The 21200-nt window shown below is 47.8% G+C and overlaps 1 protein-coding gene across 3 annotated transcripts in view; it reads right to left on the bottom strand.

Moving 5' to 3' along the window:
- The window catches only part of MAB21L3 (mab-21 like 3), a 50970-nt gene that overhangs the window by 1055 nt on the left and 28715 nt on the right, over window positions 1–21200 (bottom strand). For 2 of the 3 annotated variants that reach the window (XM_056560871.1, XM_056560873.1), the window contains exons 3-6: window positions 20646–20717; window positions 17088–17379; window positions 5585–5766; window positions 4406–4600 (exon numbers count right to left, since the gene is read on the bottom strand). In XM_056560871.1, coding sequence (XP_056416846.1) covers window positions 4406–4600; window positions 5585–5766; window positions 17088–17379; window positions 20646–20717 — 741 coding nt within the window. The remainder of the gene's footprint in view (window positions 1–4405; window positions 4601–5584; window positions 5767–17087; window positions 17380–20645; window positions 20718–21200) is intronic. The other variant, XM_056560872.1, reaches the window with a different exon arrangement.

Below are 21200 nucleotides of genomic sequence, written 5' to 3'. Positions count from 1 at the left end.
TGGGGATCTGTTGCAGATTTTCTGCAGCGTGTGAACAAACCCTAATATAAACATCTAGTCACACCGGGGTAACATGCAGAACTGAGCCGGAGCTCTCCCCCTGAAGGGTGACCCCAGACAGTGACTGCTCACCCTGAGGGGGAGGGGGTGACCCCAGACAATGACGGCTCACCCTGAGGGGGAGGGGGTGACCCCAGACAATGATGGCTCACCCTGAGGGGTAGGGGGTGACCCCAGACAGTGACTAATCACCCTGAGGGGTAGGGGGTGACCCCAGACAATGACGGCTCACCCTGAGGGGTAGGGGGTGACCCCAGACAATGACGGCTCACCCTGAGGGGGAGGGGGTGACCTCAGACAATGATGGCTCACCCTGAGGGGGAGGGGGTGACCCCAGACAATGACGGCTCACCCTGAGGGGGAGGGGGTGACCCCAGACAATAACGGCTCACCCTGAGGGGGAGGGGGTGACCCCAGACAATGACTAATCACCCTGAGGGGGAGGGGGTGACCCCAGACAGTGACGGCTCACCCTGAGGGGTAAGGGGTGACCCCAGACAGTAACTAATCACCCTGAGGGGGAGGGGGTGACCCCAGACAATGAAGGCTCACCCTGAGGGGGAGGGGGTGACCCCAGACAATGACGGCTCACCCTGAGGGGGAGGGGGTGACCCCAGACAATGACTACTCATCCTGATGGGGAGGGGGGTGACCCCAGACAATGACGGCTCACCCTGAGGCGGAGGGGGTGACCCCAGACAATGACTTCTCATCCTGATGGGGAGGGGGGTGACCCCAGACAATTACTACTCACCCTGAGGGGGAGGGGGTGACCCCAGACAATGACGGCTCACCCTGAGGGGTAGGGGGTGACCCCAGACAGTGACTAATCACCCTGAGGGGGAGGGGGTGACCCCAGACAATGACGGCTCACCCTGAGGGGGAGGGGGTGACCCCAGACAATGACTAATCACCCTGAGGGGGAGGGGGTGACCCCAGACAGTGACTAATCACCCTGAGGGGGAGGGGGTGACCCCAGACAATGACTAATCACCCTGAGGGGGAGGGGTGACCCCAGACAATGACTAATCACCCTGAGGGGGAGGGGGGTGACCCCAGACAATGACTAATCACCCTGAGGGGGAGGGGGTGACCCCAGACAATGACTAATCACCCTGAGGGGGAGGGGGTGACCCCAGACAATGACTAATCACCCTGAGGGGGAGGGGGGTGACCCCAGACAATGACTAATCACCCTGAGGGGGAGGGGGGTGACCCCAGACAATGACTAATCACCCTGAGGGGGAGGGGGGTGACCCCAGACAATGACTAATCATCCTGAGGGGGAGGGGGGTGAGCCCAGACAATGACTAATCACTCTGATGGGGAGGGGGGTGACCCCAGACAATGACTAATCATCCTGAGGGGGAGGAGGTGACCCCAGACAATGACTAATCACCCTGAGGGGGAGGGGGGGTGACCCCAGACAATGACTAATCACCCTGAGGGGGAGGGAGTGACCCCAGACAATGACTAATCACCCTGAGGGGGAGGGGGGGGTGAGCCCAGATGATGACTAATCACCCTGAGGGGGAGGGGGGGTGACCCCAGACAATGACTAATCACCCTGAGGGGGAGGGGGGTGACCCCAGACAATGACTAATCACCCTGAGGGGGAGGGGGGGTGAGCCCAGATGATGACTAATCACCCTGAGGGGGAGGGGGGTGACCCCAGACAATGACTAATCACCCTGAGGGGGAGGGGGTGAGCCCAGATGATGACTAATCACCCTTAGGGGGAGGGGGTGACCCCAGACAATGACTAATCACCCTGAGGGGGAGGGGGTGACCCCAGACAATGACTAATCACCCTGAGGGGGAGGGGGTGACCCCAGACAATGACTAATCACCCTGAGGGGGTAACCCCAGACAATGACTAATCACCCTGAGGGGGAGGGGGTGACCTCAGACAGTGACTTATCACCCTGAGGGGGAGGGGGTAACCCCAGACAATGACTAATCACCATGAGGGGGAGGGGGGGTTACCTCAGACAATGACTAACCACCCTGAGGGGGAGGGGGTGACCCCAGACAATGACTAATCACCCTGAGGGGGAGGGGGTGACCCCAGACACTGACTAATCAACCTGAGGGGGAGGGGGTGACCCCAGACAATGACTAATCACCCCGAGGGGTGACCCCAGACAATGACTAATCACCCCGAGGGGGAGGGGGGTGAGCCCAGATGATGACTAATCACCCTGAGGGGGAGGGGGTGACCCCAGACAATGACTAATCACCCTGAGGGGGAGGGGGTGACCCCAGACAATGACTAATCACCCTGAGGGGGAGGGGGTGACCTCAGACGATGACTAATCACCCTGAGGGGGAGGGGGGTGACCCCAGACAATGACTAATCACCCTGAGGGGGAGGGGGTGACCCCAGACAATGACTAATCACCCTGAGGGGGAGGGGGTGACCCCAGACAATGACTAATCACCCTGAGGGGGAGGGGGTAACCCCAGACAATGACTAATCACCCTGAGGGGGAGGGGGTGACCCCAGACAATGACTAATCACCCTGAGGGGGAGGGAGTGACCCCAGACAATGACTAATCACCCTGAGGGGGAGGGGGTGACCCCAGACAATGACTAATCACCCTGAGGGGGAGGGAGTGACCCCAGACAATGACTAATCACCCTGAGGGGGAGAGGGTGACCTCAGACAATGACTAATCACCCTGAGGGGGAGGGAGTGACCCCAGACAATGACTAATCACCCTGAGGGGGAGGGGGTGACCTCAGACAATGACTAATCACCCTGAGGGGGAGGGGGGGTGACCCCAGACAATGACTAATCACCCCGAGGGGGAGGGGGTGACGCCAGACACTGACTAATCACCCTGAGGGGGAGGGGGTGACCCCAGACAATGACTAATCACCCTGAGGGGGAGGGGGTGACCCCAGACAATGACTAATCACCCTGAGGGGGAGGGGGTGACCCCAGACAATGACTAATCACCCTGAGGGGGTAACCCCAGACAATGACTAATCACCCCGAGGGGGAGGGGGTGACGCCAGATACTGACTAATCACCCTGAGGGGGAGGGGGTGACGCCAGACACTGACTAATCACCCTGAGGGGGAGGGGGTGACCCCAGACAATGACTAATCACCCTGAGGGGGAGGGGGTGACCCCAGACAATGACTAATCACCCTGAGGGGGAGGGGGTGACCCCAGACAATGACTAATCACCCTGAGGGGGAGGGGGTGACCTCAGACAGTGACTTATCACCCTGAGGGGGAGGGGGTAACCCCAGACAATGACTAATCACCATGAGGGGGAGGGGGGGTTACCTCAGACAATGACTAACCACCCTGAGGGGGAGGGGGTGACCCCAGACAATGACTAATCACCCTGAGGGGGAGGGGGTGACCCCAGACACTGACTAATCAACCTGAGGGGGAGGGGGTGACCCCAGACAATGACTAATCACCCCGAGGGGTGACCCCAGACAATGACTAATCACCCCGAGGGGGAGGGGGGTGAGCCCAGATGATGACTAATCACCCTGAGGGGGAGGGGGTGACCCCAGACAATGACTAATCACCCTGAGGGGGAGGGGGTGACCCCAGACAATGACTAATCACCCTGAGGGGGAGGGGGTGACCTCAGACGATGACTAATCACCCTGAGGGGGAGGGGGGTGACCCCAGACAATGACTAATCACCCTGAGGGGGAGGGGGTGACCCCAGACAATGACTAATCACCCTGAGGGGGAGGGGGTGACCCCAGACAATGACTAATCACCCTGAGGGGGAGGGGGTAACCCCAGACAATGACTAATCACCCTGAGGGGGAGGGGGTGACCCCAGACAATGACTAATCACCCTGAGGGGGAGGGAGTGACCCCAGACAATGACTAATCACCCTGAGGGGGAGGGGGTGACCCCAGACAATGACTAATCACCCTGAGGGGGAGGGAGTGACCCCAGACAATGACTAATCACCCTGAGGGGGAGGGGGTGACCTCAGACAATGACTAATCACCCTGAGGGGGAGGGGGGGTGACCTCAGACAATGACTAATCACCCTGAGGGGGAGGGGGTGACCCCAGACAATGACTAATCACCCTGAGGGGGAGGGAGTGACCCCAGACAATGACTAATCACCCTGAGGGGGAGGGGGTGACCTCAGACAATGACTAATCACCCTGAGGGGGAGGGGGGGTGACCCCAGACAATGACTAATCACCCCGAGGGGGAGGGGGTGACGCCAGACACTGACTAATCACCCTGAGGGGGAGGGGGTGACCCCAGACAATGACTAATCACCCCGAGGGGGAGGGGGTGACCCCAGACAATGACTAATCACCCCGAGGGGTGACCCCAGACATCTCACCTGCAGATGTTGGGAAGTGATAACAGGGCGAGATCCCGGGCACCACACGTCTTCCTTCAGCTGCCGAACCACTCGCAGGCACTTCATCCGACACCCTCCATCCTCATCTATGTCGTCCAGCAGGAGGCGCTCTGCCCTCAGGAACGAAAGCTGCCAGTGGTAATTTGTACGAGCGATGAGGTCAAAGCCAAAAGACTAAAGGAGAATAATTATTACTGAGTGAGATAAGAGACATAGTGCTGACAACAAGCCTCGTAGTCATAGCCCCGCCCCCTGCATGACATCACTGATATAATGACATGTGGTCACAGCCCCGCCCTGTATGACATCACCGATGTAATAGTGATATAATGACATGTGATCACAGCCCCGCCTCCTGTATGACATCGCTGATATAATATAATAGTAATATAATGACATGTGATCACAGCCCCGCCCCCTGGATGACATCACTGATATAATAGTAATATAATGATGTGGTCACAGCCCCGCCCTGTATGACATCACCGATGTAATAGTAATATAATGACATGTGATCACAGCCCCGCCCCCTGGATGACATCACTGATATAATAGTAATATAATGATGTGGTCACAGCCCCGCCCTGTATGACATCACCGATGTAATAGTAATATAATGACATGTGATCACAGCCCCGCCTCCTGTATGACATCGCTGATATAATATAATAGTGATATAATGACATGTGATCACAGCCCCGCCCCCTGGATGACATCACTGATATAATAGTAATATAATGACGTGGTCACAGCCCCGCCCCCTATATGACATCACTGATATGATATAATAGTAATATAATGACATGTGATCACAGCCCCGCCCCCTGTATGACAGCACTGATATAATATAATAGTAATATATTTACATGTGATCACAGCCCCGCCCCCCGCATGACATCACTGATATAATATAATAGTAATATAATGACATGTGGTCACAGCCCCGCCCCCTGTATGACATCACTGATATAATATAATAGTAATATAATGACATGTGATCACAGCCCCGCCCCCTGTATGACATCACTGATATAATATAATAGTTATATAATGACATATGATCACAGCCCCGCCCCCTGTATGACATCACTGATATAATAGTAATATAATGACATGTGGTCACAGCCCCGCCCCCTGTATGACATCACTGTATAATACCTTCACACAGCGTGCTCTCTCCTTAGAGGGCCAACGCTTAAAGAATCTGGGCCACCGCGCCTTCCGAGACCAACATCCTGGGATCTCCACCACTGGGAGCAGCTCCACCTCCACCATCTGCCCGAACGTCTCTACGGTGACTCTGATGGTCGAACCAATGGACTCCAGGACGCTCACCCTGTCTGGAGGAGACACCACAACAACATTGAGCTCTGAATAACACCACCTGTTTGTGGTTGTATTGATTGTATTCACCTGTCCTACAGTCACCTCTCCTCTCCTGACATGGCTGATAACAGAGAACAATAGATATATTCACCTGTCCTACAGTCACCTCTCCTGACATGGCTGATAACAGAGAACAATAGATATATTCACCTGTCCTACAGTCACCTCTCCTCTCCTGACATGGCTGATAACAGAGAACAATAGATTATATTCACCTGTCCTACAGTCACCTCTCCTCTCCTGACATGGCTGATAACAGAGAACAATAGATATATTCACCTGTCCTACAGTCACCTCTCCTCTCCTGACATGGCTGATAACAGAGAACAATAGATTATATTCACCTGTCCTACAATCACCTCTCCCCTCCTGACATGGCTGATAACAGAGGACAATAGATTATATTCACCTGTCCTACAGTCACCTCTCCCCTCCTGACATGGCTGATAACAGAGGACAATAGATTATATTCACCTGTCCTACAGTCACCTCTCCTCCTGACATGGCTGATAACAGAGAACAATAGGTATATTCACCTGTCCTACAGTCACCTCTCCCCTCCTGACATGGCTGATAACAGAGAACAATAGATTGTATTCACCTGTCCTACAGTCACCTCTCCTCTCCTGACATGGCTGATAACAGAGAACAATAGATATATTCACCTGTCCTACAGTCACCTCTCCCCTCCTGACATGGCTGATAACAGAGAACAATAGATTATATTCACCTGTCCTACAGTCACCTCTCCCCTCCTGACATGGCTGATACCAGAGAACAATAGATTGTTTTCACCTGTCCTACAGTCACCTCTCCCCTCCTGACATGGCTGATAACAGAGAACAATAGATATAATCACCTGTCCTACAGTCACCTCTCCTCTCCTGACATGACTGATAACAGAGAACAATAGATATATTCACCTGTCCTACAGTCATCTCTCCTCTCCTGACATGGCTTATAACAGAGAACAATAGATTATATTCACCTGTCCTACAGTCACCTCTCCCCTCCTGACATGGCTGATAACAGAGAACAATAGATATAATCACCTGTCCTACAGTCACCTCTCCTCTCCTGACATGACTGATAACAGAGAACAATAGATATATTCACCTGTCCTACAGTCATCTCTCCTCTCCTGACATGGCTTATAACAGAGAACAATAGATTATATTCACCTGTCCTACAGTCACCTCTCCTCTCCTGACATGGCTGATAACAGAGAACAATAGATTATATTCACCTGTCCTACAGTCACCTCTCCCCTCCTGACATGGCTGATAACAGAGAACAATAGATATAATCACCTGTCCTACAGTCACCTCTCCTCTCCTGACATGACTGATAACAGAGAACAATAGATATATTCACCTGTCCTACAGTCATCTCTCCTCTCCTGACATGGCTTATAACAGAGAACAATAGATATATTCACCTGTCCTACAGTCACCTCTCCTCTCCTGACATGGCTGATAACAGAGAACAATAGATATATTCACCTGTCCTACAGTCACCTCTCCTCTCCTGACATGGCTGATAACAGAGAACAATAGATTATATTCACCTGTCCTACAGTCACCTCTCCTCTCCTGACATGGCTGATAACAGAGAACAATAGATATATTCACCTGTCCTACAGTCACCTCTCCTCTCCTGACATGGCTGATAACAGAGAACAATAGATTATATTCACCTGTCCTACAATCACCTCTCCCCTCCTGACATGGCTGATAACAGAGGACAATAGATTATATTCACCTGTCCTACAGTCACCTCTCCCCTCCTGACATGGCTGATAACAGAGGACAATAGATTATATTCACCTGTCCTACAGTCACCTCTCCTCCTGACATGGCTGATAACAGAGAACAATAGGTATATTCACCTGTCCTACAGTCACCTCTCCCCTCCTGACATGGCTGATAACAGAGAACAATAGATTGTATTCACCTGTCCTACAGTCACCTCTCCTCTCCTGACATGGCTGATAACAGAGAACAATAGATATATTCACCTGTCCTACAGTCACCTCTCCCCTCCTGACATGGCTGATAACAGAGAACAATAGATTATATTCACCTGTCCTACAGTCACCTCTCCCCTCCTGACATGGCTGATACCAGAGAACAATAGATTGTTTTCACCTGTCCTACAGTCACCTCTCCCCTCCTGACATGGCTGATAACAGAGAACAATAGATATAATCACCTGTCCTACAGTCACCTCTCCTCTCCTGACATGACTGATAACAGAGAACAATAGATATATTCACCTGTCCTACAGTCATCTCTCCTCTCCTGACATGGCTTATAACAGAGAACAATAGATTATATTCACCTGTCCTACAGTCACCTCTCCTCTCCTGACATGGCTGATAACAGAGAACAATAGATTATATTCACCTGTCCTACAGTCACCTCTCCCCTCCTGACATGGCTGATAACAGAGAACAATAGATATAATCACCTGTCCTACAGTCACCTCTCCTCTCCTGACATGACTGATAACAGAGAACAATAGATATATTCACCTGTCCTACAGTCATCTCTCCTCTCCTGACATGGCTTATAACAGAGAACAATAGATTATATTCACCTGTCCTACAGTCACCTCTCCTCTCCTGACATGGCTGATAACAGAGAACAATAGATTATATTCACCTGTCCTACAGTCACCTCTCCCCTCCTGACATGGCTGATAACAGAGAACAATAGATTATATTCACCTGACCTACAGTCACCTCTCCCCTCCTGACATGACTGATAACAGAGCACCCTCCCCCCCCCCCCCCCCCCCCTCATCACCTGCACAGTGAACCGGCCTGCGCCCCCACGTCTTCTGTTGCACCGGCCCAACATACCTCTGCAGGGCCGCGCAGGAGAACGTGACGTCACTCGCAGAGCGCCCGGAGAGAAGGAGCGCTGCGCTGGATGGGTGAGTGAGTGTGTGCCTGTCTCACTCTATCTCTGTTTGTGTGTCTCTGTGTGTGACTGTGTGACTCTGTGTGTGTCTCTGTCTGTGAGTGTGTGTCTCTCTGACTGACTGTGCGTCTCTATCTGTGTGTGTATGTCTCTGTGTGTTTTCTTTTTGTGTGTGTGGGGGGGTTTGTTTGAACCAGCGATCTAATGTGGGGAGACTTTGACCTATTGTGGGGAACATGCAAGGGAACCTGAGGCCTAATGGGGGGAAACTACTACCAAATGTGGGGAATCTATGCTACCTAATGTGGGGAAACTGCTACCTAATGTGGGGAATCTGTGCTACCTAATGTGTGGAATCTGTGCTACCTAATGTGTGGAATCTGTGCTACCTAATGTGGGGAATCTGTGCTACCTAATGTGGGGAAATTACTACCTAATGTGGGGAATCTGTGCTACCTAATGTGGGGAAATTACTACCTAATGTGGGGAATCTGTGCTACCTAATGTGGGGAAATTACTACCTAATGTGGGGAATCTGTGCTACCTAATGTGGGGAAATTACTACCTAATGTGGGGTAACTGGTACCAAATGTGGGGAATCTATGCTACCTAATGTGGGGAAACTGCTACCTACCTAATGTGGGGGAACTGCTACCTACCTAATGCTCCCCCCCTGGCAGTAGCACCCTCATCATCCACCAGCAACCCCCCCAGCAGCACCACCATCAGCAGATCCTGCCGATGGATGATGGGAGTGATACTTCCAGGGGGATGGCCAGTAGCGCCCTCATCATCCTCCAGCAACACCCCCCCAGTACTAGCACCCCCATCATCCACTAGCAACACCACCAGATTTATATTCAGAGAGTACAGTATGTGGCAGATTTATATTCAGAGAGTACAGTGTGTGGCAGATTTATATTCAGAGAGTACAGTGTGTGGTAGTATTATATTCAGAGGGTACAGTATGTGGCAGATTTATATTCAGGGGCACAGTATGTGGCAGATTTATATTCAGAGGGTACAGTATGTGGCAGATTTATATTCAGGGGTACAGTATGTGGCAGATTTATATTCAGAGGGTACAGTATGTGGCAGATTTAAATTCAGAGGGCGCAGTATGTGGCAGATTTATATTCAGAGGGTACAGTATGTGGCAGATTTACATTCAGAGGGTACAGTATGTGGCAGATTTATATTCAGAGCGCGCAGTATGTGGCAGATTTATATTCAGAGGGCACAGTATGTGGCAGATTTATATTCAGAGGGCGCAGTATGTGGCAGATTTATATTCAGAGAGTACAGTATGTGGCAGATTTATATTCAGGGGTACAGTGTGTGGCAGATTTATATTCAGAGTGTACAGTATGTGGCAGATTTATATTCAGAGAGTACAGTGTGTGGCAGATTTATATTCAAGGGTACAGTATGTGGCAGATTTATATTAAGAGGGTACAGTATGTGGCAGATTTATATTCAGGGGTACAGTATGTGGCAGATTTATATTAAGAGGGTACAGTATGTGGCAGATTTATATTCAGAGGGTACAGTATGTGGCAGATTTATATTCAGAGGGTACAGTGTGTGGCAAATTTATATTCAGAGAGTACAGTATGTGGCAGATTTATATTCAGAGAGTACAGTGTGTGGCAGATTTATATTCAGGGGTACAGTATGTGGCAGATTTATATTCAGGGGTGGGGTACAGTATGTGGCAGATTTATATTCAGCGGTACAGTATGTGGCAGATTTATATTCAGACAGTACAGTATGTGGCAGATTTATATTCAGAGAGTACAGTGTGTGGCAGATTTATATTCAGGGGTACAGTATGTGGCAGATTTATATTCAGCGGTACAGTATGTGGCAGATTTATATTCAGACAGTACAGTATGTGGCAGATTTATATTCAGAGAGTACAGTGTGTGGCAGATTTATATTCAGGGGTACAGTATGTGGCAGATTTATATTCAGCGGTACAGTATGTGGCAGATTTATATTCAGACAGTACAGTATGTGGCAGATTTAAATTCAGAGGGCGCAGTATGTGGCAGATTTATATTCAGAGGGTACAGTATGTGGCAGATTTACATTCAGAGGGTACAGTATGTGGCAGATTTATATTCAGAGCGCGCAGTATGTGGCAGATTTATATTCAGAGGGCACAGTATGTGGCAGATTTATATTCAGAGGGCGCAGTATGTGGCAGATTTATATTCAGAGAGTACAGTATGTGGCAGATTTATATTCAGACAGTACAGTATGTGGCAGATTTATATTCAGGGGTACAGTGTGTGGCAGATTTATATTCAGAGTGTACAGTATGTGGCAGATTTATATTCAGAGAGTACAGTGTGTGGCAGATTTATATTCAGGGGTACAGTATGTGGCAGATTTATATTAAGAGGGTACAGTATGTGGCAGATTTATATTCAGAGGGTACAGTATGTGGCAGATTTATATTCAGAGGGTACAGTGTGTGGCAAATTTATATTCAGAGAGTACAGTATGTGGCAGATTTATATTCAGAGAGTACAGTGTGTGGCAGATTTATATTCAGGGGTACAGTATGTGGCAGATTTATATTCAGGGGTGGGGTACAGTATGTGGCAGATTTATATTCAGAGGGTACAGTATGTGGCAGATTTATATTCAGACAGTACAGTATGTGGCAGATTTATATTCAGAGAGTACAGTGTGTGGCAGATTTATATTCAGGGGTACAGTATGTGGCAGATTTATATTCAGCGGTACAGTATGTGGCAGATTTATATTCAGACAGTACAGTATGTGGCAGATTTATATTCAGAGAGTACAGTGTGTGGCAGATTTATATTCAGCGGTACAGTATGTGGCAGATTTATATTCAGACAGTACAGTATGTGGCAGATTTATATTCAGAGAGTACAGTGTGTGGCAGATTTATATTCAGGGGTACAGTATGTGGCAGATTTATATTCAGGTGTACAGTATGTGGCAGATTTATATTCAGAGGGTACAGTATGTGGCAGATTTATATTCAGAGGGTACAGTATGTGGCAGATTTATATTCAGTGGGTACAGTATGTGATGGTATTATATTCAGAATGTACAGTGTGTGGTAGTATTATATTCAGTGGGTACAGTGTATGGAAGGTTTATAATCAAAGAGTGTAGTGTATAGTAGTATTATATTTAGAGGATACAGTGTCTGGCAGGTTTATAATAATACTTGTTCTCATATAGAGGATGAGAATGCACTGACATAGTGAGGAGACGTCTGGGTGTCACATTCTGCAGACAGAAGTTTTAGCTGGACCCGGTGGTATATACCATCTGAATTAGATAAGGGAAGACTATAGAGAAGACGTCACCTGTAGTCACTGATATCATTGTGTATTCTCCTCACTATAGAGAAGATGTCACCTGTAGTCACTGATATCATTATGTATTCTCCTCACTATAGAGAAGACGTCACCTGTAGTCACTGATATCATTGTACATTCTCCTGACTATAGAGAAGACGTCACCAGTAATCACTGATATCATTGTGTATTCTCCTCACTATAGAGAAGACGTCACCTGTAATCACTGATATCATTGTGTATTCTCCCCACTATAGAGAAGACGTCACCTGTAGTCACTGATATCATAGTACATTCTCCTCACTATAGAGAAGATGTCACCTGTAGTCACTGATATTGTGTATTCTCCTCACTATAGAGAAGACATCACCTGTAGTCACTGATATCATTGTGTATTCTCCTCACTATAGAGAAGATGTCACCTATAGTCACTGATATTGTGTATTCTCCTCACTATAGAGAAGACATCACCTGTAATCACTGATATCATTGTGTATTCTCCTCACTATAGCGAAGACATCACCTGTAATCACTGATATCATTGTGTATTCTCCTCACTATAGAGAAGATGTCACCTGTAGTAACTGATATTGTGTATTCTCCTCACTATAGAGAAGACGTCACCTGTAGTCACTGATATTGTGTATTCTCCTCACTATAGAGAAGACGTCACCTGTAGTCACTGATATCATTGTGTATTCTCCTCACTATAGAGAAGATGTCACCTGTAATCACTGATATCATTGTGTATTCTCCTCACTATAGAGAAGACGTCACCTGTAATCACTGATATCATTGTGTATTCTCCTCACTATAGAGAAGACGTCACCTGTAGTCCCTGATATCATTGTGTATTCTCCTCACTATAGAAAAGACATCACCTGTAGTCCCTGATATCATTGTGTATTCTCCTCACTATAGAGAAGACGTCACCTGTAGTCCCTGATATCATTGTGTATTCTCCTCACTATAGAGAAGACGTCACCTGTAGTCACTGATATCATTGTGTATTCTCCTCACTATAGAGAAGACGTCACCTGTAGTCACTGATAGTGTATTCTCCTCACTATAGAGAAGACGTCACCTGTAGTCACTGATATCATTGTATATTCTCCTCACTATAGAGAAGAAGTCACCTGTAATCACTGATATCATTGTGTATTCTCCTCACTATAGAGAAGACGTCACCTGTAGTCACTGATATCATTGTGTATTTTCCTCACTATAGAAAGGACGTCACCTGTAGTCACTGATATCATTGTGTATTCTCCTCACTATAGAGAAGATGTCACCTGTAATCACTGATATCATTGTGTATTCTCCTCACTATAGAGAAGACGTCACCTGTAGTCACTGATCATTGTGTATTCTTCTCACTATAGAGAAGAGGTCACCTGTAATCACTGATATCATTGTGTATTCTCCTCACTATAGAGAAGACGTCAGCTGTAATCACTGATATCATTGTGTATTCTCCTCACTATAGAGAAGATGTCACCTGTAGTCACTGATATCATTGTGTATTCTCCTCACTATAGAGAAGACGTCTCCTGTAATCACTGATATCAGATAACAATAGATATATTCACCTGTCCTACAGACACCTCTCCTCTCCTGACATGGCTGATAACAGAGAACAATAGATTGTATTCACCTGTCCTACAGTCACCTCTCCTCTCCTGACATGGCTGATAACAGAGAACAATAGATTATATTCACCTGTCCTACAGTCACCTCTCCTCTCCTGACATGGCTGATAACAGAGAACAATAGATTGTGTTCACCTGTCCTACAGTCACCTCTCCTCTCCTGACATGGCTGATAACAGAGAACAATAGATTATATTCACCTGTCCTACAGTCAACTCTCCTCTCCTGACATGGCTGATAAAAGAGAACAATAGATTATATTCACCTGTCCTACAGTCACCTCTCCTCTCCTGACATGGCTGATAACAGAGAACAATAGATATATTCACCTGTCCTACAGTCACCTCTCCTCTCCTGACATGGCTGATAACAGAGAACAATAGATTATATTCACCTGTCCTACAGTCACCTCTCCCCTCCTGACATGGCTGATAACAGAGAACAATAGATATATTCACCTGTCCTACAGTCACCTCTCCTCTCCTGACATGGCTGATAACAGAGAACAATAGATTATATTCACCTGTCCTACAGTCACCTCTCCCCTCCTGACATGGCTGATAACAGAGAACAATAGATATATTCATCTGTCCTACAGTCACCTCTCCTCCTGACATGGCTGATAACAGAGAACAATAGATGTATTTACCTGTCCTACAGTCACCTCTCCTCTCCTGACATGGCTGATAACAGAGAACAATAGATTGTATTCACCTGTCCTACAGTCACCTCTCCTCTCCTGACATGGCTGATAACAGAGAACAATAGATATATTCTCCTGTCCTACAGTCACCTCTCCCCTCCTGACATGGCTGATAACAGAGAACAATAGATTGTATTCACCTGTCCTACAGTCACCTCTCCCCTCCTGACATGGCTGATAACAGAGAACAATAGATATATTCACCTGTCCTACAGTCACCTCTCCCCTCCTGACATGGCTGATAACAGAGAACAATAGATTATATTCACCTGTCCTACAGTCATCTCTCCTCTCCTGACATGGCTGATAACAGAGAACAATAGATTATATTCACCTGTCCTACAGTCACCTCTCCCCTCCTGACATGACTGATAACAGAGAACAATAGATATATTCACCTGTCCTACAGTCACCTCTCCCCTCCTGACATGGCTGATAACAGAGAACAATAGATATATTCACCTGTCCTACAGTCACATCTCCTCTCCTGACATGGCTGATAACAGAGAAGAATAGATTATATTCACCTGTCCTACAGTCACCTCTCCTCTCCTGACATGGCTGATAACAGAGAACAATAGATTATATTCACCTGTCCTACAGTCACCTCTCCTCTCATGACATGGCTGATAACAGAGAACAATAGATTATATTCACCTGTCCTACAGTCACCTCTCCCCTCCTGACATGGCTGATAACAGAGAACAATAGATTATATTCCCCTGTCCTACAGTCACCTCTCCTCACCTGACATGGCTGATAACAGAAAACAATAGATATATTCACCTGTCCTACAGTCACCTCTGCCCTCCTGACATGGCTGATAACAGAGAACAATAGATATATTCACCTGTCCTACAGTCACCTCTCCTCCTGATATGGCTGATAACCGAGAACAATAGATTATATTCACCTGTCCTACAGTCACCTCTCCTCACCTGACATGGCTGATAACAGAGAACAATAGATATATTCATCTGTCCTACAGTCACATCTCCTCTCCTGACATGGCTGATAACAGAACAATAGATTATATTCACCTGTCCTTCAGTCACCTCTCCTCTCCTGACATGGCTGATAACAGAGAACAATAGATTGTATTCACCTGTCCTACAGTCACCTCTCCTCTCCTGACATGGCTGATAACAGAGAACAATAGATTATATTCACCTGTCCTACAGTCACCTCTCCCCTCCTGACATGGCTGATAACAGAGAACAATAGATATATTCACCTGTCCTACAGTCACCTATCCTGACATGGCTGATAACAGAGAACAATAGATATATTCACCTGTCCTACAGTCACCTCTGCCCTCCTGACATGGCTGATAACAGAGAACAATAGATATATTCACCTGTCCTACAGTCACCTCTCCTCCTGATATGGCTGATAACCGAGAACAATAGATTATATTCACCTGTCCTACAGTCACCTCTCCTCACCTGACATGGCTGATAACAGAGAACAATAGATATATTCATCTGTCCTACAGTCACATCTCCTCTCCTGACATGGCTGATAACAGGACAATAGATTATATTCACCTGTCCTACAGTCACCTCTCCTCTCCTGACATGGCTGATAACAGAGAACAATAGATTATATTCACCTGTCCTACAGTCACCTCTCCCCTCCTGACATGGCTGATAACAGAGAACAATAGATTGTATTCACCTGTCCTACAGTCATCTCTCCTCTCCTGACATGGCTGATAACAGAGAACAATAGATATATTCACCTGTCCTACAGTCACCTATCCTGACATGGCTGATAACAGAGAACAATAGATATATTCACCTGTCCTACAGTCACCTCTCCTTTCCTGATATGGCTGATAACAGAACAATAGATTATATTCACCTGTCCTACAGTCACCTCTCCCCTCCTGACATGGCTGATAACAGAGAACAATAGATTATATTCACCTGTCCTACAGTCACCTCTCTCCTCCTGACATGGCTGATAACAGAGAGCAATAGATTATATTCACCTGTCCTACAGTCACCTCTCCCCTCCTGACATGGCTGATAACAGAGAACAATAGATATATTCACCTGTCCTACAGTCACCTATCCTGACATGGCTGATAACAGAGAACAATAGATATACTCACCTGTCCTACAGTCACCTCTCCCCTCCTGACATGGCTGATAACAGAGAACAATAGATTATATTCACCTGTCCTACAGTCACCTCTCCATTCCTGACATGGCTGATAGAGAACAATAGATAATATTCTCCTGTCCTACAGTCACCTCTCCCCTCCTGACATGGCTGATAACATAGAACAATAGATATATTCACCTGTCCTACAGTCACCTCTCCTGACATGGCTGATAACAGAGAACAATAGATATATTCACCTGTCCTACAGTCACCTCTCCTCTCCTGACATGGCTGATAAAAGAGAACAATAGATTATATTCACCTGTCCTACAGTCACCTCTCCTCTCCTGACATGGCTGATAACAGAGAACAATAGATATATTCACCTGTCCTACAGTCACCTCTCCTCTCCTGACATGGCTGATATATGAGAACAATAGATATATTCACCTGTCCTACAGTCACCTCTCCCCAGTGGTTAATAACAGTGGACATTAGAGTAAATTGAGGTGTAGTGGGTACTGCTGGGCCCCTGTGGCCCCTCACCAGTCAGGTTGCAGGCTGGGATGGCTCGTTGGAGGAGCCCCTGTAGGACGCTGAGTACTCGGGCGGGCACCAGGTCCCCCTGGATGGAGACATCGGTGTCGTGCCAGTGTGCGCTGCTCTTCTGAAACTGCTCCACCTCCAGCCACTGGTGAAGCTTTTCCGGCTCGACTACTGGGCTCAGGAGCTGCACTCCGCTGGGCGTGTAATAGCGCCATCTCCTGGAACTCTTCTGACGATACCCACTGAGACCCCGCAGGGGAACAGTCACCAGGAGCTGTGAGGGGGCCAAAACCTGCAACATAAGAAGTTAATGTCACCACAGAGAAGTCAGTGCTGAGAAGGGTGCAACCCCCCGTGGTCTAAGTCACCTCCAGAGCTGCATTCACAATTCTGCTGTGATGTCCTAGTATATAGTCTGATCACATCCAGAGCTGCATTCACAATTCTGCTGTGATGTCCTAGTATATAGTCTGATCACATCCAGAGCTGCATTCACAATTCTGCTGTGATGTCCTAGTATATAGTCTGATCACATCCAGAGCTGCATTCACAATTCTGCTGTGATGTCCTAGTATATAGTCTGATCACATCCAGAGCTGCATTCACAATTCTGCTGTGATGTCCTAGTATATAGTCTGATCACATCCAGAGCTGCATTCACAATTCTGCTGTGATGTCCTAGTATATAGTCTGATCACATCCAGAGCTGCATTCACAATTCTGCTTGTCCTAGTATATAGTCTGATCACATCCAGAGCTGCATTCACAATTCTGCGTGTCCTAGTATATAGTCTGATCACATCCAGAGCTGCATTCACAATTCTGCTGTGATGTCCTAGTATTTAGGCTGCTCACATCCAGAGCTGCATTCACAATTCTGCTGTGATGTCCTAGTATATAGTCTGATCACATCCAGAGCTGCATTCACAATTCTGCTGTGCTGTCCTAGTATATAGTCTGATCACATCCAGAGCTGCATTCACAATTCTGCTGTGATGTCCTAGTATATAGTCTGATCACATCCAGAGCTGCATTCACAATTCTGCTGTGCTGTCCTAGTATATAGTCTGATCACATCCAGAGCTGTATTCACAATTCTGCTGTGATGTCCTAGTATATAGACTGATCACATCCAGAGCTGCATTCACAATTCTGCTGTGATGTCCTAGTATATAGTCTAATCACATCCAGAGCTGCATTCACAATTCTGCTGTGATGTCCTAGTATATAGTCTGATCACATCCAGAGCTGTATTCACAATTCTGCTTGTCCTAGTATATAGTCTAATCACATCCAGAGCTGCATTCACAATTCTGCTGTGATGTCCTAGTATTTAGGCTGCTCACATCCAGAGCTGCATTCACAATTCTGCTGTGATGTCCTAGAATATAGTCTGATCACATCCAGAGCTGTATTCACAATTCTGCTTGTCCTAGTATATAGTCTGATCACATCCAGTGCTGCATTCACAATTCTGCTGTGATGTGATGAGCGCTGGCTGCACTAGGAATAAGTAAGCGCTAGAGAAGAGAAAAGTTAGGTGACATGGCACTAAACTACAGCAGTACATTATGGGAGATGTAGCTTCTTTTTTTTTGGGGCGCCTTCAATGCTCAGTGTACTTCCACAATGCACCACAACAGGGAGCCAGCAGGGGGCAATAGTGAGATGTGGTGACTAGAGGTGACTGGAGTATGACTCACAAGCATCTCTATGAACAATGGAGAAAAGAGCCGAGGACCCGAGAGGGAAGAGTCGAGGACCCGAGAGGGAAGAGCCGAGGACCCGAGAGGGAAGAGCCGAGAGGGAAGAGTCAAGGACCCGAGAGGGAAGAGCCAAGGACCCGAGAGGGAAGAGCCGAGGACCCGAGAGGGAAGAGCCGAGGACCCGAGAGGGAAGAGCCGAGGACCCGAGAGGGAAGAGCCGAGGACCCGAGAGGGAAGAGCCGAGAGGGAAGAGCCAAGGACCCGAGAGGGAAGAGCCGAGTGGGAAGAGCCGAGGACCCGAGAGGGAAGAGCCGAGGAGACAGACATCAGGGGAACCTTATAGAGGGATCTACAGTGACCCCCAATCTCAGCTGAGCTGAGCACAGAAAGGACAATAAACCCTGAGATCAGGCAGGCAATCGATCATACACCAAACAATGGATCCTGAGATCAGACAGCCGATCATACACCCAACAATGCATCCTGAGATCAGACAGCCGATCATACACCCAACAATGCATCCTGAGATCAGACAGCCGATCATACACCCAACAATGGATCCTGAGATCAGACAGCCGATCATACACGCAACAATGGATCCCGAGATCAGACAGCCGATCATACACCCAACAATGGATCTTGAGATCAGACAGCCGATCATACACCCAACAATGGATCTTGAGATCAGACAGCCGATCATACACCCAACAATGGATCTTGAGATCAGACAGCCGATCATACACCGGACAATGCATCCTGAGATCAGACAGCCGATCATACACCCAACAATGGATCCTGAGATCAGACAGCCGATCATACACCCAACAATGCATCCTGAGATCAGACAGCCGATCATACACCCAACAATGCATCCTGAGATCAGACAGCCGATCATACACCGGACAATGCATCCTGAGATCAGACAGCCGATCATACACCCAACAATGCATCCCGAGATCAGACAGCTGATTATACACCCAACAATGCATCCTGAGATCAGGCAGTCGATCATACACCCAACAATGGATCTTGAGATCAGTCAGTCGATCATACACTGGACAATGGATCTTGAGATCAGTCAGTCGATCATACACTGGACAATGGATCTTGAGATCAGACAGCCGATCATACACCCAACAATGCATCCTGAGATCAGACAGCCGATCATACACCCAACAATGCATCCTGAGATCAGGCAGTCGATCATACACCCAACAATGGATCTTGAGATCAGTCAGTCGATCATACACTGGACAATGGATCTTGAGATCAGACAGCCGATCATACACCGGACAATGGATTCAGAGGTCAGGCAGTCGATCATACACATCTCATTTTTTGGGGTTTTTCAGCATGTTCACATTCCGAAGCTTTTTTTATACAAGATTGTGATCCTGTGAGATTCATCTGTTCTACCTACAGCCCCTGATCCCCCATAGACATGCACGCTCGGACCAGTGACATCCTGATCACGCGGTTGCTCCCAGACACTTTGGTTACACATTCTGCTGGGATCTGTAGGGATCTAGTGTGTGTGATCTGCAGGGATCTAATGTGTGATCTGCAAGCATCTGGTGTGTGACCTGCAGGGATCTAGTGCGTGTGCTCTGCAGGGATCTAATTTTGTGTGATCTGCAAGCATCTGGTGTGTGATCTGCAGGGATCTAGTGTGTGTGTGTGTGTGTGTGATCTGCAAGGATCTAGTGCGTGTGCTCTACAGGGATTTAATTGTGTGTGATCTGCTTGATTCTGGCCATTCTTCCTCTACAGTCACCGGTTATCTGGGTGCAGGATGGGGACAGCACTGGGTACAGGGTAAGTGGACAGTATATACAGCCAGCCCCTTTATTACCTGTATACAGGGGTACAAAGAACGTCGCCCCCTGAGCAGCACCATCCAATGAGCCAGTAAATCTGGCTGATCCTGATCCAGCAGCAGAAATAGAAAGAGAATCCACAAGTCATAAGACAGGACAGATAGAAAACATGTCAGCTTGTGCCATATGACAGGGCAGATAGACGTGTCAGCTCGGTGCCATATGACAGGGCAGATAGAAGATATGTCAGCTCGGTGTCATATGACAGGGCAGATAGAAGACATGTCAGCTCGGTGTCATATGACAGGGCAGATAGAAGACGTGTCAGCTCGGTGCCATATGACAGGACGTGTCAGCTCAGTGTCATATGACAGGGCAGATAGACGTGTCAGCTCAGTGCCATATGACAGGGCAGATAGAAGACATGTCAGCTCGGTGTCATATGACAGGGCAGATAGAAGACGTGTCAGCTCGGTGCCATATGACAGGACGTGTCAGCTCGGTGTCAAATGACAGGGCAGATAGAAGACATGTCAGCTCGGTGCCATATGACAGGGCAGATAGAAGACGTGTCAGCTCGGTGTCATATG

The sequence above is a fragment of the Hyla sarda genome, chromosome 2, assembly GCF_029499605.1.
Source record: "Hyla sarda isolate aHylSar1 chromosome 2, aHylSar1.hap1, whole genome shotgun sequence".
NCBI classification, from domain to species: domain Eukaryota; kingdom Metazoa; phylum Chordata; class Amphibia; order Anura; family Hylidae; genus Hyla; species Hyla sarda.
This window is presented reverse-complemented; position numbering and strand designations above follow the sequence as displayed.